The 25,953-nt window shown below is 42.4% G+C and overlaps 1 protein-coding gene, 2 long non-coding RNA genes and 1 pseudogene across 3 annotated transcripts; 2 read left to right on the forward strand and 2 right to left on the reverse strand.

Annotated features, from left to right (window-relative positions):
* The first annotated feature begins 2,488 nt into the window (after positions 1 to 2,488).
* LOC146685663 (interferon alpha-inducible protein 27-like protein 2A) lies at positions 2,489 to 3,968 on the forward strand. The gene is made up of 4 exons (XM_085442025.1): positions 2,489 to 2,564; positions 2,700 to 2,729; positions 2,860 to 3,021; positions 3,669 to 3,968. Exons 1-4 carry the CDS (start codon positions 2,555 to 2,557, stop codon positions 3,752 to 3,754), a joined length of 288 nt encoding a protein of 95 aa, XP_085298151.1. The 5' UTR covers positions 2,489 to 2,554; the 3' UTR covers positions 3,755 to 3,968.
* Positions 3,969 to 5,105: 1,137 nt separating this feature from the next.
* Positions 5,106 to 6,867, forward strand: LOC146685664 (uncharacterized). The gene is made up of 5 exons (XR_014916804.1): positions 5,106 to 5,164; positions 5,913 to 6,014; positions 6,097 to 6,126; positions 6,202 to 6,363; positions 6,648 to 6,867. It is a non-coding gene; the product is annotated as an uncharacterized LOC146685664 (long non-coding RNA).
* Positions 6,868 to 8,756: 1,889 nt separating this feature from the next.
* LOC146685665 (uncharacterized) lies at positions 8,757 to 11,575 on the reverse strand. The gene is made up of 3 exons (XR_014916910.1): positions 11,531 to 11,575; positions 11,289 to 11,447; positions 8,757 to 10,947 (listed from the first exon to the last, which is right to left on the reverse strand). It is a non-coding gene; the product is annotated as an uncharacterized LOC146685665 (long non-coding RNA).
* A 3,406-nt stretch (positions 11,576 to 14,981) lies between these two features.
* LOC146685666 (uncharacterized) lies at positions 14,982 to 16,279 on the reverse strand (annotated as a pseudogene).
* Positions 16,280 to 25,953: the final 9,674 nt, after the last annotated feature.

Raw genomic sequence — 25,953 nt, forward strand, 5'->3', positions numbered from 1 at the left:
ACTGCCAAACAATAAAGGGGCAATCCAAGACAGACATGCTGCGCCTACAGTAAAATCACATTAGACACCATTAGCTGTTTGTTATACTTGTTCAACATGAGCAAAGCTTTTATTTTTCCATCTTCACCACCTGATACATAAATTATTTTAGTCGTGAACATTTATTTATAGAGACGTGTTCAATAAGAGCATTTTATATGTTTGACATGTACTTAGATAAACATCAAAAGCGAAGTGGACTAAAATATTACTATTCTGAATTTACCTGAAGCTGATCCTGTTCCCGCTCAATGAGAAAACATGTCTGTTTGCTTGGTTTTGTTTTACACACATTTAGAGAGAGTGAGAGGGAGAGAGAGAATATATAACAAAAATGTTTTTTTACCCCAGGACTGCAAGATTGCTATGAGACCTGCTCCACCTACATTAGCGAGTGCTAAATGTGCAATCAGGTTGGCAGCGATGGAGCCTGCTGCTATTCCAGCTGAAGTGAACCCCAGTGTAGGCAAATCGGCAGGGGTCAGAATCACAGTTCCATCAGGTCATAGATTAAAAACAAAAAACAAAAACAAACTTATAATAAAGATTTTCATATCAAAATTATGCTGTGGTGATGTGATGGTGTACCTGGAGACCCAAGGACTGCCTTGCCTGTTAATAAAATACAAAAAGATATCAAATAAAATCTTGACAGTAACAATAATAATTCATATAGACTGCATATATATATATATATATATACATGGAAAGCTGATCCATGTCTTTTACTTTTTTTTTTTTTCAAGAGTTGACACTCCCATTTCTGAAAGAACAATACACACTAGACAGGGGAGGAGCAGCATGATGTTTTTTTTTTCTAAACAGTAACATATTCATCTTATGATTGTGGAAACCACATAAAGAATGAAAGAAACATTTCTTTGCAATGATCCAAATAATCTCATTGCAGTAACAATGGGCTCTGCACAATAACAAATGATGTGTAGTAATAACTTCATTATTATAACAACAAACCTGGGGCAGCACGGTGGCACGCTGGTTAGCAGTGATGCCTCACAGCAAGGTCCTGAGTTCAGTTCCACCTTTCTTTCTGTGTGGAGTCTGCAGGTTCTCTCCAGGTATTCTCCCTTCCTCCCACAGTCCAAGAGCTCAACTGCACAGTCCAAACATATGCAGTTAGTGGGCCTAGGTCAGTTGGAAAGTCTGAATTGCCCATATGTGTGAATCTGACTATGAACGATTGTGTCTATGAGTTAGTGATCCCTGAGACAGACTCAGTACCCTGCCTCTTGCCCTAAAACAGGGGGGGTTATTACATAAAAACACTTGCAGTTTCTCTGTAGCAAAGACTTAAACCTTTAAGTGTTATAGTCATGATTGTTGATTGGCTTCTTCTCCACATTTTTATAACAGCACTACTTTCTACACTGCAGTACCTTTTAAATAATGCTCACAAGGATATTGAATCAAAATGTGTTCCAACACACAACTTTTACACCCTTTTGTTTATAAGTCTGTAGATGAGGATGTTAGAGCTCCATGAGACAGACTTAAAGCCTATAAACCATCATTTATATTAAGGTTGACATTTTTTAAGCTTAAACTGTGTTGATTCACATTAATGTCATGAGGAATGCCGAGCTTTGCTATCATGAGAAAATAAATGCACACAACTTGTTTTGAAAGGAGAAAGAGAAAGACAAAGTCCTGTTCCTTCAATCATCACTTACCTGAATGTAAACTATGCCGGTATGTCATGGGTATGTTTGCAGTATGGGCGAGGTTTAATGCTGTCGTCATTGCAGTGGTGTGACAATCTTTGAACAACTACAAGAACCATTTCTTATGAACTGAAACTTTTGTGCAACAAAATAAATACACAACAACCAAAGTGCTTGTTTAAATCAGGTCACCTAAGACATTTCTTGTAAGGCAATAAAGACGTTTCTGTTCTGGTCTCCATGAAATGTTCCAGTTGTGACATTAAAAATCCAGCACTTTCAAAAATGTGCTTGGATGCATGTTGGTGTCTGTCTCCACCTGAGGAAGAACTTTTTGGCCTCTAATTATTTTAAATGTGTAATTTATTTTCTCTGAGGAAGGTCAGAGGTTTAAAGAAGTGCAGTATATCTGCCGTCCTTACAGATCTGCCAGTGATCTTTTTTGCTCCCACACATAATACAGAAACATTTTCAGTGACCCAAGTAACGTTTATATATGCTCCCTGTGATAAGGTTGTTCTTGTTTGTTTTCATATTAAGCAAGTGATTTAACATAAGGATTAAAACAGAAAGAAAAACCCTTGAAATAATCCATGTGTAAAATCCGTAATAAAGATGGCATTAAATAAATGAGTAAATATGTCAAACCCCTGAGATCCAACCTCACAATCACTTGTTCCATGATGACTAAAGAAAGTTTATTTACATCACAGACCCAGTGACGCCCATTCTAAGAGTTTCATTTTCCGGGAAAACAGCTGATCCTCACACTCCTATATAAGTCCAGTCGTCCAACACAGTCCAGGCTTAGGCTCCTGATCCTGAGTGCAACAATGGGTCTGTGTGAGTACAGCTGCCTTTTTCAAATCATCTCTACATCATATAAGTTCATGATTGTAGCATCACTGAAAATGTCTAAATAGTTCAGGCTGAGCTTTGGTAAGATGTTTTTTTTCCCCTTTCTTTCTTATGTTTCAGTGACAGGCTTAGCGATCGCAATCGGAGCAGGTAACAAACCTCTTTGTTTATTGATGTATTTTTACATCTAACACTCATAGGTGAAGTCACACATATCATACATGTATTCATTTTAAAACATCCTGATGATCAGTAACCAGGTGTTTCTTCCTGTTGTCAGGTGGAGCAGTGGTCTCTGCTCCTATTGTCCTGGGGGCTGCAGGTTTCACCTCAGTTGGTATAGCTGCAGGCTCCTACGCTGCAAGCATGATGTCTGCAGCTGCTGTGGCCAATGGAGGAGGAGTGGCAGCAGGAAGTGTGGTGGCTGTTTTGCAGTCAGCAGGTAAAAATAAATAAATAAATATTTTACCAGCGATTACTCAAAAACCTTTATTATAAACCTGAAAGATCCCAGAAACAATAACATGTGACTGTGCTGCAGTGAGGATAATACGACGGACTATTAGGTCCACGTAAAGAAAAAATATTATCAATCATTTTGAGAATAAAGTCGAAATGTGGAGATTACAAGTGTCTGAAGAAAAGCTCCCACGGTTGCTACTGTATGTCATCAGAGTTTGTGAAATTGTGCTTCAGAATCGGTTTTAGTAAGAAAGAAAGAAATGATTTTTCTTTAAGCTCATAAACACAGTGTGGTGATAAGTGTTAGGTTGTACAAAAAGCTGGTAATGGACAGATGCGAGGTTATCGATGGTTACATCCTCGTGCAATAAAGAGGATGAATGTTGTATCACAAGACGGCTGATCAGTTTGTTTCACTAACTCATCTAAATAAGGAATTTTCTTTAGCGGATATAGCGCATGTGGCAGTTTGTGTTCAAACAGTAATGTCCATATCAACAACTTTTTTCTTGTGGCTCTAATACTCCGTCGTAGGATAAAGCCTCCCCCTCTCCTCTGCAGCTCAGTTACTTCATCTAACTGCTCGATCAGCTGTCTGGTGTTCTGAAGCCTGTTTTCTCTCTGCAGGTATGGCAGGTCTGTCTGGGGCCACCACCGCAGCCGTGGGTACTGTTGGAGGGGCTGTTGGAGGATTGGTGGCTGCTCTCATCTGAGACCAGGAAATGATGATAATCAGAAAGAAAAAAAATAGTAATAAATGACATATTTACTGCTGCCAATTGGAAACAGTTGCAATAGTATCAGCGCCATGCTTCAGTAAAGCTTGGCTGAAATGTGAGTGCTGGTAATGCTGTGGTGTTTTATTACAAAACACATGAACACGGTCAAATTGTGCAACTTTAAATAAAGCCCTAATAATGAAAAGCATTTTAAAGTTGTGTTCTGGTTATTTTTATTATTTTGTTTATATTTTATTATTCTATTTATGTTATCTGAAAATACTAAGACATGTATCATTATTTTTATATAATTGAGTACCAAAGCTGACATATTTGGTTTCTATAACTGGCAGAAATAAAGCGATCACCAAAGCTTGAAGTGAAGTCAGACACACTGAGTGTCGCACATGATACAAATTCTACTTGTAAGCATAAATTATTTGGATTTATTTTCTCACTGCATTATTATACTGATAAGAAAGTGATATTTTGCCATCTGGTTATAAATAGATGGTCTGCTAAAAAACTGATTACAACTCATTTAAACTATGGGTAATGACGTCGTTGCATTTAATCATGCAAATCTCTCATGATTGAAATCAACGCATTTTTTGTTTTATTTTATTTTATTTTATGCTATATAGAACTTTCCTGTCAGAAGCTACAGCCACAATGATACTGGTTTCTTTATTTATACACGTAACCCCTTCATAAACGAAACACAAAAATACAGATACAGTTTGTGTTGCTCTCTGTCGCCCTCGGTTGTTCAGCTCTGAACATAAGGTTTTGTTACTGAGGAAAGGAAACCTTGCTTGCTATAAAAATCAGCCCATTTCAGAGCAGACGCAGGACAGAGGAGCTGTCATGATCCTGGGTCCTTTTGACCCAGCGTTTTGTGTTTTCTCTTCGCGATTTTGGTTCTGTTCTCTAATTGGTGTTTACCCTGTTCCCCCCCGTGTGTTCCTGTTTTATTGTGAAGGTCTGCGTCTTATGTGAGTGTTTTCAGTTTGCCTCCCTGGTCTCGTCATGTTAATCACTCCCAGCTGTGTCTCCCACCTGTGTGTAATCTCCCTGTGTTCTCTGATTGTATTTAAGTTGTATTTTCTGTCTTGGTAATCGCTGGTTCGTCTGTGTTGTTTCCCCTCGCTCTCCCTGTATGTATTTCTCCGGACCTCCCTGCATCCTCATTCTGGTTTGTCTTATTAGTTTACCCAGTTTAGGTTTCCGGTTTCATGTTTTGTCGCCACCGCTGTTTGTACTCACACCCCTGTAAATAAACACTCATCTGCACCAGAGCTGCCGCATTTTGGGTCCTATTTCATATTCCACACGGCTTGCCCCAGCAAACCGTGACAGGAGCAGTGGCAGCTGGACGTGTGGTGGCTGTTTTGCAGTCAGCAGGTAAGTTAATACTTAGATGTTTCATTAGGATTTTAACTTGTAACAAAGAAAAAGTTCATGAAAACATCATAATCTTAGATTAGATAATGACACTATGCTCTATCATTATAATAGTACATATAACAATGACATAATCAATGATCTAATTAATGATAACAATAACTGTGAATAATGATTCAGTTCATTTTAATTTTATTTATACAGCGCTAAATCACAGCAACAGTTGCTGAGTAACTGAGTCCCAGGGCTGACATACTTGTTATACTTGCTATAGAAATAAAGCGATCACCAAAGCTTGAAGTGAAAACACAAAGTCGGACACACTCGAGTGTCGCACATGATACAAATTCTACTTGTAAGCACAAATTGTTTGGATTTTGTTTTATCAGTGCATTATTATGCACTGCTAACAAAGTGACATATTACCATCTGGTTATAAATTGATGGTCTGCCAAAAACTAATTTCCGACATTTAAACTGTTGTGAATGACACACTGGCGTTTAATCTGATGCAAATTTCTCATGAACGAAATCAAAAATTATTTATTTTATTTTATGCTATAAAGAACATTTCTTTCAGAAGCTACAGCCACAAAGACACTGGTTTCTTTATTTTATACATGTGACCACTTCATAAATCCTACTAACACCACGGCATTTACCAATATAAGCAAAGATAAGAAACACAAAAAGTAAAGAGAAATGACTCTCCAGTTTGTGTGGCTCTCTGTCGCCCTCTTTTTTTCAGCTCTGAACATAAAGTTTTGTTTCCGAGGAAAGGAAACCTTTCTTGCTATAAAAATCAGCCCATTTCAGAGCAGACGCAGAGCAGATAAAGACATGGACCCCGGTGAGTCATTTGAGTTGCTGTGCATGGATCGTCTTTGATTTAAAAAAATTATGGAATGTTAATGTGTGTTCTTGTGTTGTAGTGACAGCTGTGTGCAGTGCTGCAGGAGCAGGTAAGCACTTTATTCAATTTTAACTCATTTGAATCAAAGCCCGATCCATGTCTGATCCATGTCTTCTTCCTGCAGTAGGTGCCGTAGTCGCTGCTCCTGCTCTTCTGGGAGCTGCTGGTTTCACCTCAGCAGGAATAGCTGCAGGCTCCTACGCTGCAGGCATGATGTCGTCTGCTGCAGTTGCTAACGGAGGAGGAGTGGCAGCTGGAAGTGTGGTGGCTGCTTTGCAGTCAGCAGGTAAATAAATAATTAGACGTTTTATTCGGATTTTAACTTGCAACAACATGCAAAAAGACAATTTTCATGAAAATATCACAATTTTAGATTAGATAATGACACTATATTGTATCATTATGATAATAAATATAACAATGACATCATCAATTGTATCATTAATGATAACGATAACTGTGAATAATGACGATGATAATGATTCAGTACACTGTGATATCAGCAGGACTGAAGTTATATAGGCACAAAGTATAAGTATTTCTCAGCTTCTTTGTGTCATGGTGCTGCAGGTGCAGCTGGTCTGTCAGCTACTGCTGGTGCTGCTGTAGCTGGTGCTGGAGCAGCAGTGGGATGGCTGGCGAGTTTCATCAGCTGAAAATCATGAAGAACTCATATATTTGCTTTACCCATCTTTTTATGCCTAAAGACGAATAAAAATACTGATTGAAGTTGTCATAATTCATGCATGAAAGGCTTAAGTATTACATTAATAAAAAGATTTAAATTCCAGGTGATCTCAGCAATAATATTGTTTTTTAGCCGTTTGTAATACTAACTGTACTGTTAAACTTATATATAACAAGGACAACACAAGTTCTTACAGATGGACGACTGATGAGGCAGGTTTAAGAGTGCAGTCAGAAATGAACATAACTGCCATATGTTATGTGTTTAGTTTATCTCTCTTTTAGTTTACAGTTAAAAGGAAGCCATTTTATCCAAAAAATCCAAATCCAATTTAAAAACAGGTTTCCCCAAAGTGCTGTACAGAAACAAAAGGGTAAAACACAAGATAAAACCACTGACACTCACATTGAAGCATAATAATATACATAATGAACATATCAACTCACACCAGTCTAGATGCTATCGAAAAAAGGTGTGTTTTCAAAAGCGACTTAAAAACAGGAAACGAAGATGCCTGTCTAATATTTAAAGGCAGCGTATTCCAAAGTTTGGGGGCCATAATCGAAAAGGCTCGTTCTCCTCTACGTTTTAGCCTAGATTTTGGGACAACCAACAGCTGCTGGTCAGCTTTTAATGTCACCTCACAGATTATCATCATCATGATTACAGCAACTGTTAGCGTGTTTATTTATTCACCTTGAGAACTCAAAGCCAAAACATTTCTTCTTTTGATAAATGTATTTGTTCAAGGTTCAAGGGTTCAAGGTTCAAGGTTCTTTATTTGTCACATGCATAGTTATACAAGTATATGTATATATGTATATGTGTTTATGTGTATATGTGTGTATATGTATGTATATGTGTTTGTATGTATGTGTTTGTATGTATATGTATGTATGTGTATGTATGTATGTGTGTATGTGTGTGTGTGTATATGTGTGTGTGTGTGTGTGTGTGTGTGTGTATATATATGTGGTATTTACATTGGGTGAATATGCATTAGCAGCAGCAAGCAGGTGAATTCTGTACATTAATATGAATAGACATCTGACTATTTTACAGGATAGACAATATAAACATATTTAAAATTAAAGGAATTGAAATGTACATTGTGCCTTGGTTTAGTGTCTGGAAGAGTCCTGTCTCAGTCAATTATAGATGATGTGAGAGGGCGGGTGTGTGTGTTTAGGGCACGGATGGCTTGGGGATAGAAGCTCCTCTTGAGTCTCTCTGTCCTTGCCCGGAAGATGCGGAACCTTCTACCAGATTGCAGAAGTTGGAACAGTTTGTTGCCAGGATGGGACGGGTCCTTCAGTATCTGTAAGGCATTGAATGATTTATAAGGCATTTAATGATTAAAGATGAGCATGTACATGAGTCCTGTCAGGCTCATGTGCTGAACTGAACCAGAAACACACATGCAGAATCAACAATGACAATAAACTGAGAGAAACAGAGGGTTTAAATTAAACTGGGTAATGGTGATAAGAACAAGGTGATACACACAGCTGAACTAAATCTAAGTAATAACACAGGAAGTGGAACAAAAGATAACGCACACAGGTCGGAGCTAACATAATAAAACAGGAAACAGTGACAAAGTCCAAAACTGAAAAACACTGGGACAATGACCCAGGAACACTGACAGATCTCTTTTGTCCAGAAAACCACAGGCAGTTACCTGCAGCCAGTTTTCCCAAGAGAGAGTAACCTGGCTCAGCAGTATACAAAGTTTTATATGTGAATGTGTATACTGGTGTAACTGGTTAAAACTGATGGGGAGAAATTATAGTTTGCACTAAACTATCCCTTCATTGGTGCCCCAAACTAGTCCCAGCCTCTCAGCACTAACGATTTTTCCCTATTTTCTAACCTTTACCAAATAACGTGTTGTCTTACTGACCATGAGAGCAACCCTGGCTGAGTTACAGGATACTGTTTTTGTCTCACGCAGTCCCGATGACCCACACACCACAGCATTTCAGTCAGGTTAAGCTCTGGACTTTAATTTGCATGTGTTTTTATTTTCACATTAAATTTGTAAAGACAACAGGAGCATGCAGTCATTGGACCAGATAAAACATCTTTATCCTCTACAATTATATTTTATTTCAAAATCATGAGTAAAAATCAGCAACAAAGGTTATCAAACATTTTTGTAATTCTCAAATCATGATTTAATCTCAGTCTTTGACATTTACATATAAGAATACATTTTCATTCAGGATATTGAGATTTGTCACAGGAGGAAACATTTGTAGGCCAGTATACGTTATTCAATGGTTTAATCTTCATATTTCACAGTCACGTTACACATAGTTGAGATCACCCAACCCACTGCTCTTAATAATAATAATAATAATGGATTGCATTTATATAGCGCTTTTTGGGGCCCTCAAAGCGCTTTACAATTCCACTATTCATTCACTCTCACATTCACACACTGGTGGAGGCAAGCCACAGTTGTAGCCACAGCTGTGCTGGGGCAGACTGACAGAATGCAAGAAGGAATTTCCTCTTAAGCAAACAGAACATACAACAAAAGAAAAAACAGGTCACTCAAACTAACCTGCCTTAATAATTAAAAGTACAGAACTTGTTTTGAAGTAAGAAAGAAAAGGCCCTAAAGGCAAATTCCTACGAGGGCCTAAGAGTACATCTTTCACCATCTTACAATACTGTGATTACAGCCATTCCCCAACTCTCTGTCAATGGTATTCATGGCCAATGATCAGTGGGCTTTGATCAATGGTTGCTGATCAATGGTCATGAGAATTTGCATAATCATGATGAAGGAACTGACCTCCCAGCCCATCCCAAGAAGGGATTTCCTCCTAAGCAAACAGAACATATAACAAAAGGTAAAACGGGTCATTCAAACTAACCTGCCCTGACAAATTCAATGCACAGAACTTGTTTAAATAGAACAAGTATGATAAAAAAATAATAATAAATAAATATGAGCATTAAAAAACATAAATACATGTCAAATATTCATAAAAGCTTTTTAATGTTAAAAAAGAGCATTAAGAAGCAACACCTAAGGCAATAAAGTTCCTGTCCTCCATGAACTGTTCTGTGACAAAAAGACCACTGTGGGGTCACCTGTCCGAATGACAAGTTTTGTGGTTTGTTTAGATGAATCTTTGCAAAGCTGCTGCCTTGTTCTTTTGAAAGATAACAGGCTTCTCATGGCAGCCCTTCCAGCCATTTTCTAATTGTATGAGCTTTAGGATAATAACAGAGAAATCTATAGAAAGTAATAAAGTCAGTGATGAAGCTCTTTGTTTTCATTTTGTTTTATTTGCAGTTTCTCTAATCCTTGCATGGTCTGAGCTTCCAATAACATTGTGGGACTGTGCAGAAAACAAGCACCAAGCAGTATATCAGTGAAGAGCCGGGGTAAAAAACGAAAAGACTTTCTTTCTTACATATCTGCCTTAATTTGTATCTCCATCAATGATATTATTGTAAGTGATCTCAGTCCTCAAATTGTCAGTGTTGTCTTCAGGCCTTTAAATCCAGTCTCTATATTTCTTCTACGTTTCAGTTACAGTGGTAGAAAAAAAATTTTTGAACCCTAAACAATTTGTATGCTTCCCCAGTTACAGAGAAATGAACAGTCACTCGTTTTTATGGTAGTTTAATTTTAATGGAGAGGGACAGAAAACCCAGGAAAAAAACACATGACAAAAAAGGTGTAACTTGCCCGTCACTGACTGAAACAGGTGTTTGAGCCCATTGAACACAGTCAGATTACTGGCTCTGTAAGAGTGATGCATTTATGGACTATGGATTTGATATTGTTACTGTACATTACATTATGGTGTTTACAATAAAACCAACTATACTTTTATTTTGCATGTGTTTTTATTTTGACATTAGATTCATGAAGAGAACAGAAGCGTCAAACAGTCTTTGGATCTGATAAAACATCTTTACCCTTTACAATAATATTTTACTTCAAAATGACAGGTAAAAATCAGCAACAATTTTTATCAATGATTTTTGTAATTCAGTTCTCAACACATGCTTTATCTAAGTGTTTGAAAATTTGTGTTTATTCAGTGTGTTAACCTTCAAATCTCACAGTCACGTTACACGCAATTGTGAACATCCAACTTGCTGCTCCTCCAACACTGCCAAACAATAAAGGGGCAATCCAAGACAGACATGCTGCGCCTACAGTAAAATCACATTAGACACCATTAGCTGTTTGTTATACTTGTTCAACATGAGCAAAGCTTTTATTTTTCCATCTTCACCACCTGATACATAAATTATTTTAGTCGTGAACATTTATTTATAGAGACGTGTTCAATAAGAGCATTTTATATGTTTGACATGTACTTAGATAAACATCAAAAGCGAAGTGGACTAAAATATTACTATTCTGAATTTACCTGAAGCTGATCCTGTTCCCGCTCAATGAGAAAACATGTCTGTTTGTTTGGTTTTGTTTTACACACATTTAGAGAGAGTGAGAGGGAGAGAGAGAATATATAACAAAAAAAATTTTTTACCCCAGGACTGCAAGATTGCTATGAGACCTGCTCCACCTACATTAGCGAGTGCTAAATGTGGAATCAGGTTGGCAGCGATGGAGCCTGCTGCTATTCCAGCTGAAGTGAACCCCAGTGTAGGCAAATCAGCAGGGGTCAGAATCACAGTTCCATCAGGTCCTAGATTAAAAACAAAAAACAAAAACAAACTTATAATAAAGATTTTCATATCAAAATTATGCTGTGGTGATGTGATGGTGTACCTGGAGACCCAAGGACTGCCTTGCCTGTTAATAAAATACAAAAAGATATCAAATAAAATCTTGACAGTAACAATAATAATTCATATAGACTGCATTATATATATATATATATATATATATATATATATATATATATATATATATATATATATATATATATATATATATACATAGAAGAGCTCGAGAGGATGTGGAGGGTGAAGGTAACGGTGGTCCCCGTGGTAATCGGAGCACTAGGTGCGGTGACTCCCAAGCTAGGCGAGTGGCTCCAGCAGATCCCGGGAACAACATCGGAGATCTCTGTCCAGAAGGGCGCAGTCCTGGGAACAGCTAAGATACTGCGCAGGTTAGACTACACGCCTTTGGAACAGAGGATCGCAAGTTCGATTCCTGCCAGGGGCGTCTGTATCCTAAGGCTAGACCCCCTATGCTAAGCAAGCCTACCGCAGACATGAGCGAGACAGATAAATATGAAGGCATGCCGGCTCGGACGTCGCCCGGATCAACAAGGTCCGCGTCAGGTGTTGAGGAACCAGGGCACCCTGACGAAAAGTGGGCTACTGGAACAAGAAGGCATCGGTGGGCAAGAGACGAAAACAGGGCGTTGTTGGAATGCTACTACGCAAGTAACCCCGGCGGAAGGGGCTACATGAATAGGATGAGGGACCTATGGATTCTTCGATACCCAACATCCACAATGACGGCGAAACAACTAGTAGCTCAGTGTTCCAACATTCGAAAGAAGGGACTGCTCTCACAGCTAGAGATTGACGAGGTACAACACAAATGCTACGGCAAGGAGGAGTCAGGACGCCAGGTCAGGGGGGCGATATCATCACCCCCACCCGAGATTGGGTACATAGCCCCAAGTGCGATAGGAGAAGGATCGTTGAGTGCGAGAGGAACTGACCTGAAAAATAAGATCATGGCCAAGCTTGAAACCTGGATCCCCCGTAGCCGGTTACCAAGATTACGTGAAGTACCCTCAGAAGGTCTGCTAGATGATGTTAGCACTACGGGCAATACCTACAGCCACGATTACCGACACTAACAAGCTGATATACAATACAGCAGCAGTGATCAGTGAGATGCTTGGCTACAAGTTGAACAGCGACAAGGGGCAGTACCCTCCATGGAGAAGGAGGCTAGAGGGCAAGATCAAAGTAGCACGGAGGGAGGTTAGCCAACTAACGGAGTTGCAGAAAGGTAAGACAAATAAGGTGCCTAAGAAATACAGCAAGCTGTCCATACCTGAGGCCTTGGAAACTGCCAAACAAAGACTCACAGCCTTGGCCAGCCGCTTGAGGAGGTACACCAGAGAGATAGAAGGCAGGAGAATAAACAGAACCAGCAAAGGTGGTTCTCAGTGGCAAGAGAACAGTACCACCAAGGCTGGAGACGGAGCAATACTGGAAGAGCATATGGGAGAAGGATGCAACCCATAACGGCAATGCTAGAGGATCTGAGGGCAGACCACAGCGACCTCCCTGAACAGGGTCCAGTAACCATCACAGTGGCAGATATCCAAGAAAGGGTCTCCAGTATGAAGAGTTGGACAGCACCAGGGCCCGACATGGTTCACGCCTACTGGCTGAAGAAGCTGACTGCACTCCACGAGCGTCTGGCAGCACAAATGAACCAGCTGCTAGTTAACGAGAGACACCCAGAATGGCTAACTGAAGGCCGGACGGTCCTGATCCCCAAGGACCCCAAGAAGGGACCGGTCCCCTCCAACTACCGACCAATAACCTGCCTCAGTACTACATGGAAGCTCCTGTCAGGCATCATATCGGCTAAGATGAACAGGCACATGGGTCAATACATGAGTGGGACACAGAAAGGAATTGGCAAGAATACCAGAGGCGCAAAACACCAGCTACTGGTAGACAGAACAATCAGCCGAGACTGCAAGACCAGACTGACCAACCTGTGCACTGCCTGGATTGATTACAAGAAGGCCTATGACTCAATGCCCCACAGCTGGATACTGGAATGCCTAGAATTGTACAAGATCAATGGGACCCTAAGAGCCTTCATCAGGAACTCAATGGGGATGTGGCGTACAACACTAGAGGCCAACTCCAAGCCCATAGCACAAGTCACCATCAAGTGCGGGATCTACCAAGGAGATGCTCTGTCCCCACTGCTGTTCTGCATAGGCCTGAACCCCCTCAGTGAGATCATTAACAAGACTGGCTACGGATACCGACTACGGAACGGAGCAGTTGTCAGCCACCTCCTGTACATGGATGACATCAAGCTGTATGCCAAGAGTGAACGAGACATCGATTCACTGATCCACACTACCAGGCTATACAGCAATGACATTGGAATGTCGTTCGGACTGGAGAAGTGTAGTCGGATGGTAACAAAGAGAGGGAAGGTAGTCAGAACTGAGGGGATTGAACTACCAGAAGGCAACATTGCAGACATAGAGGACAGTTACAAGTACCTGGGGATCCCGCAGGCGAATGGGAACCATGAAGAGGCCGCTAGAAAGGCTGCAACCACCAAGTACCTGCAGAGGGTCAGGCAAGTCCTGAGGAGTCAGCTGAATGGTAAGAACAAGATCCGGGCCATCAACACGTACGCCCTGCCCGTGATCAGGTACCCTGCTGGGGTAATAGGCTGGCCAAAGGAAGAGACAGAAGCCACTGACATAAAGACAAGAAAGCTCCTTACCATGCATGGAGGGTTTCACCCCAAGTCCAGCACCCTGAGGCTGTACGCTAAGCGGAAGGAAGGGGGCCGGGGACTGGTGAGTGTCAGCACCACAGTCCAGGATGAGACAACGAACATCCAAGAATACATTGGGAAGATGGCCCCAACTGACTGAGTGCTCAGTGAATACCTCAGGCAGCAGAAACCCAAGAAAGAGGAGGGAGACGAGGAACCATCATGGAAGGACAGGCCCCTGCACGGTATGTACCACCGGCAGATAGAGGAGGTGGCTGATATCCAGAAATCCTACCAGTGGCTGGACAAAGCTGGAGTGAAAGACAGCACAGAGGCACTAATCATGGCAGCACAAGAACAAGCTCTGAGTACAGCATCCATAGAGGCTTGGGTCTATCACACCAGGCAAGACCCCAGGTGCAGGCTGTGTAAAGATGCCCCAGAGACAATCCAGCACATAACAGCAGGGTGCAAGATGCTAGCAGGCAAGGCATACATGGAACGCCATAACCAAGTGGCCGGCATAGTGTACAGGAATGACCGAGCTAAGATCCTGTGGGACTTCCAGATACAGACGGACAAAATGGTGGTGGCTAACCAACCGGACATAGTGGTGGTAGACAAACAGAAGAAGACGGCCGTAGTGATCGATGTAGCGGTTCCGAATGACAGCAATATCAGGAAGAAGGAACACGAGAAGCTGGAGAAATACCAAGGGCTCAGAGAAGAGCTCGAGAGGATGTGGAGGGTGAAGGTAATGGTGGTCCCCGTGGTAATCGGAGCACTAGGTGCGGTGACTCCCAAGCTAGGCGAGTGGCTCCAGCAGATCCCGGGAACAACATCGGAGATCTCTGTCCAGAAGAGCGCAGTCCTGGGAACAGCTAAGATACTGCGCAGGACCCTCAAGCTCCCAGGCCTCTGGTAGAGGACCCGAGCTTGAAGGATAAACCGCCCGCAGGGGCGAGCTGGGTGTTTTTTATATATATATAAATATATATAAAATTGGGTTTCTCCTCCACCACCTCCAGGCGTGTTCCCCGAAAAATGTGACCGCAGTCAAGTGAGCCCTCACTTACGAAGACACAGTCAAGTGCTGATAATCGGGGATGAGCCACGGCTTTCCCAGGAGCTCCTCCTCTAGCTGGGTGCAAGCTGCTTGCTGCCGCTCACAGCAGAGGTCGAAATCCATTATTTCCGAAGTAGGTCTTTCAAAACTACTAAACACTGTACTTTCAGCCTCAGAACACGATTCAGTCATAGTTTCCAGCCCCGGCGAATCAATGCAAATCTCGCTCTTCTCTATAGATGGATCGTGAGACAGAGACACACAGTCACTCACCCCCGGGGGTAGCGCGGTGCGACGGCAGCGGCGCTGACGCCAGTTCTTTCTGGAAGTGGGTACGATGGATGCTGATGCCACCGAAGAAGAGGGTGACGTGGCGGCAATCTCCTCGTCTTCTGCCCACATCCTCGCCAGAAACGAGGCAGGTGAAGTAAAGTCCGAGCGGGGTGGAGAGGGCAAGCGGCTGGTCTGAGGCGGTGCAACAGGTGAGAGCTCCTCCTCGGGAATGAGCCAGGGCTTCCAACGGAGCTCATCCTCCCGTAAAGCCAGCAATACCTGTTGTTGCTCATCGTCGCTGAAATTTGTGGCCTCCACCATCTCGGTGCGCTGGGCTGTGCAGCTTGACTGTGGCGGAGACGAACTGTGAGACGATGGCGGAGCAGCGGTGAGCCTCAGTGTCCCTACTATGACTGCCTCCGGCTCGCGAGGCAGCGGCGACGACAACGACAACCGTTTATGGGTCGGAGTCGTAGGTGCTGAGGCGGCGTTCAACAGCGCACGGGTGCAAAGCTCCTCCTTAAGTGGGGGCCAAAGAGTCGAACACCTCAAAAAGCTGGAGAAACTGCCGGAGCTGCAGCGCCTTCTGGAGGATGGCGCCTATGGCTGCCACAGATGCGCGTCATGAGCCGGCTGATCCGCTGCAGCTCCTCCCCAATCTCGTCCAGACTTTCCGCTGGGTCTGACATAGTCAGATCGTACTGTCATGGCGGGGTGCGCCGGTGTGAGGAAAGAGGTAGACCCAGATGCAGACACGGTGGAGACCAAACGTAGTTTCAAAAAATAAAGCGAGCCTTTATTGTGGCTGATTGCAAAAGAAAAACATGAAACTAGAGAAACTAAGGAGACTATGAACACTGTGTTAACAGAAGGCAGTGAAAAAACTATGAACACTGAGTAAACTAGGAGACACAGTGAAACAATGAGGCAAACCTATGAAAACTGTGGTGAGGTTAACAGACGATCTGACACTGACTGAGCGGAAACACACAGATTAAGTACACATAAGGAATGATCAAGGGAAGCGGAATCACATAGGGAAAACAGCTGACAACAATTAACATAATGACAGGACAGGGGACGTGAAACTAAATACAGTGAACAAAAAACACAAGGCTCTTTCAAAATAAAATGGGAAACATAACGAAACCCAGACATGACTCGAACTTGACAAAGAAAACTTGGACATAAATCATGACAGATAAACACACGAAGACTTAACATGACAATCTGACACAGAAAACTTCACACAGGGATGAGACAAATGGGGAGCTTGATAAATCATGAACTAAAACTGTAACCTAGGCATGACAGGATGTAACTAGATAAACTGAAGACAAACATGATGCCAAACAAAAGTGGTTTCTTCTGACAGAGTAAACCTGCTTTCCTGTTTTACGTGTCTGCTTTTCTAAAATATCAAATCTGTGACAAAAGATCTGTTTCCATTAGAAACCGGTCACACAACATCACTGCAGCTGACACAGAGTCAGACAGAAGGGTGGAAAAAATAAAAAACTGAAATGAGTGACTACAGGAATAATGTTTACATACAAAACATCCTGTATTTAAGTGCAAAATGGGGATAAATCTGTAAATACCACTGCAGCTGCTACACTGATGGGAGCTCATGCTGTTATTTTAAAATGTTCAGCTATTAATCAATTACTGTGTTATAGGACTAATGGCCAGCGGGGAGGTCTTTATCAGTTGGAACGTTTTTTTAACCTTGTGAAAAATACAGTTAATTTGGCCAGTGGGTCAGATTAGAATCTTTGCTGGGCTGATTCAGTCCACTAGGCCTTACATTTGACACTCCTGTTCTCTAATTTGACATGTTAAATTAGCTCGTTGTGATCATTTTAATGTTACTTAAGTTATCTGTCTAGTATATGAACTGTTAAATAATTCTCTTCAGCGTCAAAGGAGCTTGCAAAGAAAAGCGTCTGGACTTCTTTAAGTTGCTTGAAGACGTTTCACCTCTCATCCGAGAAGCTTCTTCAGTTCTAAGGTCAAATGGTGGAGAGACCTCTACATCGGAGAGACCAAACAGCCACTTCACAAGCGCATGGCACAACACAGAAGAGCCACCTCCACAGGAAAAGACTCAGCAGTCCATCTGCATCTTAAGGATAAAGGACACTCTTTCGAGGATGCCAATGTTCACATTTTGGACAGAGAGGACAGATGGTTTGAAAGAGGAGTGAAAGAATCCATCTATGTCCACTGTGAGCGACCATCTTTGAACAGAGGCGGGGGTTTACGACACCAACTCTCTGCCATCTATAATCCAGTTTTGAGTTCCCTCCCCAGACGCCTTAACGCCCACTCACATCCTGGGCCATCTGACCTCAGGAATTTGCATGATAAGGTGGGGCCAGGTTTCACAATGAGCTCACCCGAAACTCTGGCTGATTGGGACCCACGCCCAGTTTCCCACCTTGGCTCAGGCGATTAGAGGATCATCAGGGGGTCCTTTTGTCCCTCTGTGGGGGATCACTCCCACTAGGTTTATATCTGGGACTCTCCACCATTTGACCTTAGAACTGAAGAAGCTTCTCGGATGAGAGGTGAAACGTCTTCAAGCAACTTAAAGAAGTCCAGACGCTTTTCTTTGCAAGCTCCTTTGACTACGATGACCTGGATGACTGAGAACCTTCACAGACAATTCTCTTCGGCCTTTAAGAAAAGCATACAGCCGAACTGTGAAGCTCTTGTTTCAGAGGCCTGGGAGCAATTCAGTGTCCCTTTTGCGTTCTGGTGAGCACAACATTTTGTGTTGGCTTGTATTTGAGCATTCCTACCTGCGCCAGACTGAGCTCTGTGAAGAAAGATGAAGTGTCCACATCCAGACTGGGACTCTGCACAGCTGAACACAAAACAAACAAGAAGAAAAGGACCTCCAGATACACTCAAACAAGATGACAGCTACACACACGATTTAAAACACACAGCTGAGACCTTGTTTAATTTTTCCTTTGATTTAAGGTAGGTGATGCTCCTGGTGTGGAGAGGAAGTACCAGCATTTCTACACTGAAACGGTCAGAATTTTTTTTTTTTACATGTAGGCAAGCTGATTCATAAAGACCTAAAATACTGTTTTGTTTTTTTGTTGTTGTTGTTGTTGTTGTTCTTTAGGTAAACTTGTTATTCTTTAGAGTTCTCAAAGTGTTTCTTTCTTTTCCTGTTTCATTACACTAACATTTAGCATGCTTTTTGTGGGGAGTCAAATAAAATAAGTAGAATAAAGGATGCAGATATATTCAGACCATTTCCTCCTCTCCTTAACATGGCTGACAGCCTTCTGTGCTGATGGATACACTGACTGATCATCCACACCACGTGACTGGTTCGCTGCTTTATTTACTTTTGTCTGGGTGAATAAACTCAAGTCTCTGTCTCTTTTTATAGAAATCTTCAGCCTCTGGCATCAAGCACAGGCAACATATTAATGCGTTCATTTCTGCATGCATCCGTATATGTATGCCTTCATCTATTTTGATGCGTTTGCAGGATCCCCAAGTACCACCGGGTCTACTGTGGCACCATGCTGCATTATCTTTCTGCAGAGCATAACCAAATGTAGGTCACTAGTGCTTGTACTCGCCCTTCTCCGTGTTTTGATAGGTATGGAGGTGCGTGTGTGTGTGGTGCAGGGAGACTCACTCGTAATGTTTTTTGTGCAGATAGAAGAGGCACCTCCAGCCCTACGCAACCACGTACATCACGGTGAAAATGCCCATAAAAGTGGCGAACTGGCGGCCCCCAGTGCTGCACCACCAGGTGATCCACGACTCTCATCGTGCCAGTCGGCTCCACCCGCTTATTCATCCACCAGTATCCACTGGAAAAGATCGGTGAAAAAAAATCGATCGGTGTTCTTACGGCCATTTGCTGGGAGTAGGGCCTAGGGGCGCCCTCCATTTGCGAGGTGCGCCTGCTGCTTGCGGCACAGGGAGGAGAGGGCGGATTCACTGCTGGCTGGAGCAGCATCTAATAACCAACTCGCAATATAAAACAAACAAAAATAAAAACAAACAAACAAACAAACAAACAAACAAACACTAGAACACCAGACATTATGATACAGACTTATAATTTGCATCAATATTTTTTTCAAAATTCTATTTGAAAGGTGAGCGCGAGAGCCCTCGGTGCGCCTGCTTGCTGCTGTGCTGAAGTCAAAGTAAACTTTATTGTCATCTCTGCTATATACAGTACAGTATATAGAGAGGCGAGATGACGAGGCTCCAGTTACTGCAGTGTAAGTAAACAAACAATAAATATAAGAAGAGTAAGAAAATAAATATAGACCTTAGGACCAGGGGTAAAGGGATCAATAACAATTTAAAATTTACAGTTTAATGATTTAAAGTCTCACACAGAACCTGTCGTAAGGGTAGGGGGCCCTGCTGCTTCCAAATAGATCACATTTCATTCATAATGTTGTAACTCCAAGCTCATTATGTATTCATGATTTGAATCCTGGGTTGTGCGAAATCCCAGAAATAAACCCTAGACAAAGCGAATCTGGGAACTAAGGTGTAGGTCTATTACCGTAGGTTATGTTTTGGTGATCCTCGGGTTGGGGGATGGGTGTTCCTACTGGAGTGCAAAATTAAAACCATTGGAAGATGGACAAGAAAAGTTCAAAGCCATCAGGTGCTCAGTTTAGGAAAAAGAGAAAAGAAGAGGACAAGAAACGAGCAAAAGATACTGGAAAGCAGATGTGTCATTGGATATGGCAGGTCATGTACCATGAAACAATCAAAAAGACAATTGTGTATGATCTAAAAAAACCCAGAAACCATTATCTGTTAAACATTATGTTACAATTTAACATGTCCGTAAAAATAACCCTATAATATTAAGCATCAGGCTTTATGGAATTTAAAAACTGACAATAGACATCTTTGCATCAATTAAGAAAACAGTTTATTTTCTAAAAATATTTTTGTTAAATGTATTATTCACTGTTTTTAGTTTACTCCCCATCCGGTCTGGAGCATAGCGAATGACGTCACAAAGGTATTCTGTGGCAGGTCCCCAAGCTGACACACTGCTAACAACTTTACAGCACCTTTGCTAACAAAGCAAAGTCAGCATTCAAACAATGACTAAATAAATACGTTCTTACCTGAGATCGACGTGCGGTGCAGGGACGAGGACGACTACTCGGGTAGGTGCTACGGAATAGTCCAAGAGACAACAGCTTTAGTTTCCGGCCAACTACAAATAAATGATTTTTCAACATGATTGTTGTCAACTGGTCGACTGTATTAGATCAACAATCAACGATAACGGAACAACTATGAATAAATGCTAAATGAAACCAGACAATATTTTAACTGCTACTATTACTAAAGTTATTATTATGGGAGGCTGTGATGAAATTTAGGGCGGAGACAAACAACCCACACACTTCGAGCGCATTCTTTTTTTTCCTCGAAGTGGGATCAAAGGCTTCAAAGACGTCATACATTTCAAAGGATTTAAGTTAAAACCGAACCCTTAAATACCCCTTTGTAACTCGGAATTTCTAACGCTAGCTTAGAGAATAAATTAACAGCAAACAAATAGATATTGAAGCAAAATGGACAACAACACAGCTAGGAGCAATCCAGACAATGTCAGGAGTGATTCCACTCCTGCAGATGATGTTAGGCCACTGCTAGAGGAATTGCTAAATAATGTTACACATGAGGAGCAGTGGCAACAGTTGCAGTCTGATTACGCCGAAAATGCCACCGTAGGAAGGCTGTGTAATTTTGTAGATAACGTCATTGCCCTATGCTCACTGTCGGCAGGTGCAGAAATGAGGTTTTGCCAGGACACTGCAGTCACTAGCACAACAACAGTGGCCTCAATGGAGACAGAGACAGCTCCTGAACTTGCACAGACCTCTAACACAGTTGACCGCAACACGGAAATGCCAGTTGATATTTCACAGGAAACAACAGTCAACTTGCACAGCACAGCAGAAGATTGCCCTGGTGCCAGACTTATCACTAATATCCAAAATACCAATAATGTCAAGGTTATTCAATTTAACATCTTTAAAAACCTGGAATTCAGTTTAATACGAAAAACCGAAAAAACAATTGTCATGCCCAATACTCCAGTAGACAAGAAAGATCGTGATGACACTCAGGCTGTAGATAAAGCAGGAACCTCTTTGGAAAAGAATGTAACCCCAAAGAAACCCAGCCAACATGTATATATGGGCCCCACCTGGTTTTTGCTCGGGCTGGATGGGTACCATGTGGGCATGGGCTCAAACTGGGCTTTTTGTATGGGGCCTACTTGGGTTTTTCACATTAAACCCATATGGGCAATCCCAAGTGGGCACTTTTAGTAGGTCCTAGCTGGGTCAAACATGGGAAACACTTAACTTGGTCCAAAATGGGAAACACGTGTAGGACCCACTTGGGTTTTCCACCTGGGATAGACATGGGCAAACACAGTCATTTAAGGATAGGCTGTTGTTGTGTGCCCCAGGTGGGGCAAAGTGAGGTAATCAATATATGTTTTAGTATCGATGACACAGGTGGGGAACACCTGGTCAAACTATATGGGTGAGACATGGGCAAATACAAGTCAGACCCTGAAAACATGTCTATGTGGGCCCCATATGGGGCAAAGTGAGGTAATCAATATATATTTTTAGCACTGATGACACAGGTGGGGTCCACCTGGTCAAACTATATGGGTCGCACATGGGCAAATGCAAGTCAGACCCTGAAAAATGTCTATGTGGGCCCCATACGGTTTATGTTAAGTTAATATGGGCATATATTTTATGTGGGCTCAAGATTGTTTAGTATATATGGTCCAGCCTTCATCCACGCCCAGTCCAGCCTCCGTGTCTTCATCCACGCCCGGTCCAGCCTCCGTGTCTTCATCCACGCCTGGTCCAGCCTCCGTGTCTTCATCTGGTCCTGCCTCGCCTTCGTCTGGTCCTGCCTCGTCTTCGTCTGGTCCTGCCTTGTCTGGTCCTGCCTCGTCTGGTCCTGCCTCGTCTGGTCCTGCGGTTGCCACACCGCCGTCAGAGCCAGCTCGACCTGTTCCGCTTCGCCTCTGCTGGCCGTTTTCCAGGCCTCTAAGTTGGCATCATGGCCTTCGGGGACGGCCTCCGGAAAGAGTTCATCGCCGACGCTGGCATCGCGGCCGACCTCCGGGCCTGCTCAGTGGCCGCCACTGACTTCCAAGTGGTCGGCCTCCTGATTGGTTTTGCCTGCGCCGCCGCCGTTGCCGTGTGCACGGTCGGCCTCCTGAACTGTTTGCCCGTCGCCGCCGTGTGCACGGTCGGCCCCCGGAACTGTTTGCCCATCGCCGTTGTTGCCGTGTGCACAGTCGGCCCCCGGAGCTGTTTGCCCGTTGCCGTGTGCACGGTTGGCCCCCTGATCTGTTTTGGCTCTTGTGTTGTCGACCTCCAGGTCGACCCCCAGACTTTACTGTGGCCTCATGAATAGTCTTGTTTTGTGTTGTCCTGTTTTTGGTTTAATCTGGACTCTTGTGCTCCTTGTTTTTTGTTTCGGACCCTCCTTCCTGGACCCCCTCCGCCCGCCCTGGTCTGGTGCTCGGTTTTGTTGTTCTGTTTTCTGTTTAGGGCTGTCGGGAGCCAGCCCTTCGAGGGGGGGTACTGTGACGGTTCTGGGTCAGTTTCCACCCAGTATTTTGAGTTTATTATGTTTTGGTTTAATTTTGCATCAGGGATTGTTTTCTTGTTCTCTTGTTGTGTTAATGATGATGATTATGATGTTTATTATTAGAGTTTCATGTTTCTGTTTGTGTTTAGGATTTGTTCTTCGGTTGTGTCTGCTTAGTATATGTCTAGTTCCATGTGTCATTTTCTGTCTGTCTCTCAATGTCGAGTCTGCGTCTTATTGTGATGGTTTCTTGTTCCTGTTTTATTGTGAAGGTCTGCGTCTCATGTGAGTGTGTTCAGCTTTACCTCTCGTCTCGTTAATGACTCCCAGCTGTGTCTCCCACCTGTGTGTAATCTCCCTGTGATTCTCTGAGTGTATTTAAGTCATGTCTTCTGTGTTTGTAGTTGTTGGTCTGTCTCTGTATCCACCCTGCTTCATCTGTGTGTTTCCCTGCTGTCAACCGCCATCTGTTTCCGCTCGCTCTCGTTCATGTTCAGGTTTGTGTTCTGTACTCAGTTTGTTCCCAGTATAGTTTAGTCTTTGTTCGGTTCGCCTTTTGTCCATTTTTATTTTGTGTTTAATAAACCACCATCACACCTTTACAGGTGCCTGCGTTTGGATCCTCCTTTATTTTCCACACGGCTCATCTCGCTCGCCGTGACACTTCCTCTCTTTCCCTCCTCCCTCTGCCAGGGCGGAGCTCACCTGTGGGCTTCCACGCACCTGGTCGCCATCACGCACCTGTGGCTCGTTACGAGTGTTCCAGCTCCTTTATAAGACGGCAGCTCTGTGTTTCTCGTCGCTGGACCGTTGCCGACCTGCATTCCCTGGACCAACCCCTGTGTTTCCTGAGTGATTGAGTGTACGAGGAGTGGAGTACGTCATCGTGTTTTCTGTGGAGTGTGGAGAGGAGCGTGAGGAGTGGATGGAGTGCGTGTGGACTTTCAGCGTCTTTTCCCTTTGTGTGTGGACCCGACTTCCCCCTCACCTCTGTAAATAGATCACCTGGTGTGCTGTAATAAAGATTCTTGTGTTTCCCAACTCAGAGCCTGCGCGTGTGTCCGTTCCATCCTGCTGTGATACTTGGAGGATGACTTTTACGCTGAACACATTATTACAGCATCAGGAAAAGACTCCTCACGCCACATTTCATTCCTTCCATTCAACGTCTCCTGATGTATTCACAGCCACCGAAGGCGCTGTACAGCACCGAGCACCTGAAACACGGACAGTTTGTTGATATTGTAATCAAAAAGGGAGGGGGGGCATTTTAAAAACGCACCTTCCCTATTGCGCATGTCCCTAAAAGGTATGGCCTTCCAGATTGCCTCAGTTGTATCGTGAGTGTAATTTCAAATAAAATAAAATAAAACTCAGAAGCGTCTGTGTGTTGTATTCTCCTTTGGGGCAGCTCCGGACTGCCCCAAAGGGGAGCACAAGGGTTAATTAATATATTATTAACAATAATATAAAATTATGCACAAAAGGAATTACTAATGTAAAAAAAAGAAGTGGTTTTATTTATATATGCTTATATAGAAATATATGCGGTGGCCCCTAGAGACAAAGCACGTACAAACTCCAAAACATGTACAAACTCCAAAACACATTTCTAGCTTTAACTGAACTTCCAAAATAGCTACCTAGATCACTTAAATTACACAGTTGAAAGCATGTGTGTATTGTTTGTGTATTTATACACAAGCACTCATATATATATTCAAATAATTTTTAAAAAAATGTTCATTTACCTGTTACTACCACACACCAAATCCAGTCGTTGGTACTTGCTGGCTTGTGTAGCCACTAGATAACAAAGCTCAACACTGCGCCTAGCATCCTGGAGCACTTCTGTTGTATTTTGTACGTGTTTTGAGTTTTTATGTGTTTCTAAGTTATTACGTGTTTTGGAGTTTGTACGTGCTTTGGAGTTTGTGCGTGCTTCAGAGATTTTACGTGTTTTGGAGTTTTTACGTGTTTTGGAGTTTGTACGTGCTTTGTCTCTAGGGGCCACCGTAAATATACTTTTATTTATTCACTCCACATAAAAAGTAATAAATAAATCATATAATACAAAAACGAAATGGCTCTTAGAGCCAATCTTTGATGTGAAAGACGCGAGGCGGCTCCTTATCGCGAGCCGTGGGGTTTTTTTTTTTCTTTCTCTCACCCTCTCTCTCGCAATTTTTTCCGCTTAACTCAGCATGCGAGCCTTGTGCTTGCGCTGGGAAGAGAGGGGCAGTAGTTACACTGGCAGTAGCACAGGAACAGAGCAGGAGGGAAAGAGCCAGGGACAACAACGTCACATTAGAGAAGTATAGTAATCATCCACAACTATTTTCAGTTGTGAATGATAAAGGATTCAGAAAGTTTATTCATGCAGGCCCATATGACAGAGAATGTGCATGTTCTTTTTGTTTTCATATTTTAATTTATATTGTGTTGTGGTGTGCAGTGTTTTATGTTGTTTCACTTTAAATTTGTTTAAAAGAAAAAAGCTGAAATTTTAAATAGTTAAAATTTGAAATGTGAATAGTTGTTTTTTGTATTTTATGATTTATTTATAAAATTTTATGTGGAGTGAATAAATAAAAGTATATTTACGTTACCCCTAGAGACAAAGCACGTACAAACTTCAAAACACGTCTGAACTCTGAAGCACATACAAACCCCGAAGCACGTACAAACACCAAAACAAGTAAAAACTCAGAAGCACGTAAAAAACTCCAAAACACGTACAAAATACAACAGAAGTGCT

The sequence above is a fragment of the Copadichromis virginalis genome, linkage group LG19 (assembly GCF_057382275.1).
Source record: "Copadichromis virginalis isolate Kocher_CV1m ecotype Utaka linkage group LG19, C_Virginalis_male_GT1.1, whole genome shotgun sequence".
In the NCBI taxonomy this organism is placed as follows: domain Eukaryota; kingdom Metazoa; phylum Chordata; class Actinopteri; order Cichliformes; family Cichlidae; genus Copadichromis; species Copadichromis virginalis.

Bases quoted from the DNA above. Each gene is read 5' to 3' on its own strand.
- LOC146685663 (XM_085442025.1), top strand. The intron at 2,730-2,859 runs GTAACAAACCTC...TCCTGTTGTCAG, and splicing joins AGCGATCGCAATCGGAGCAG to GTGGAGCAGTGGTCTCTGCT. The intron at 3,022-3,668 runs GTAAAAATAAAT...TTCTCTCTGCAG, and splicing joins GGCTGTTTTGCAGTCAGCAG to GTATGGCAGGTCTGTCTGGG.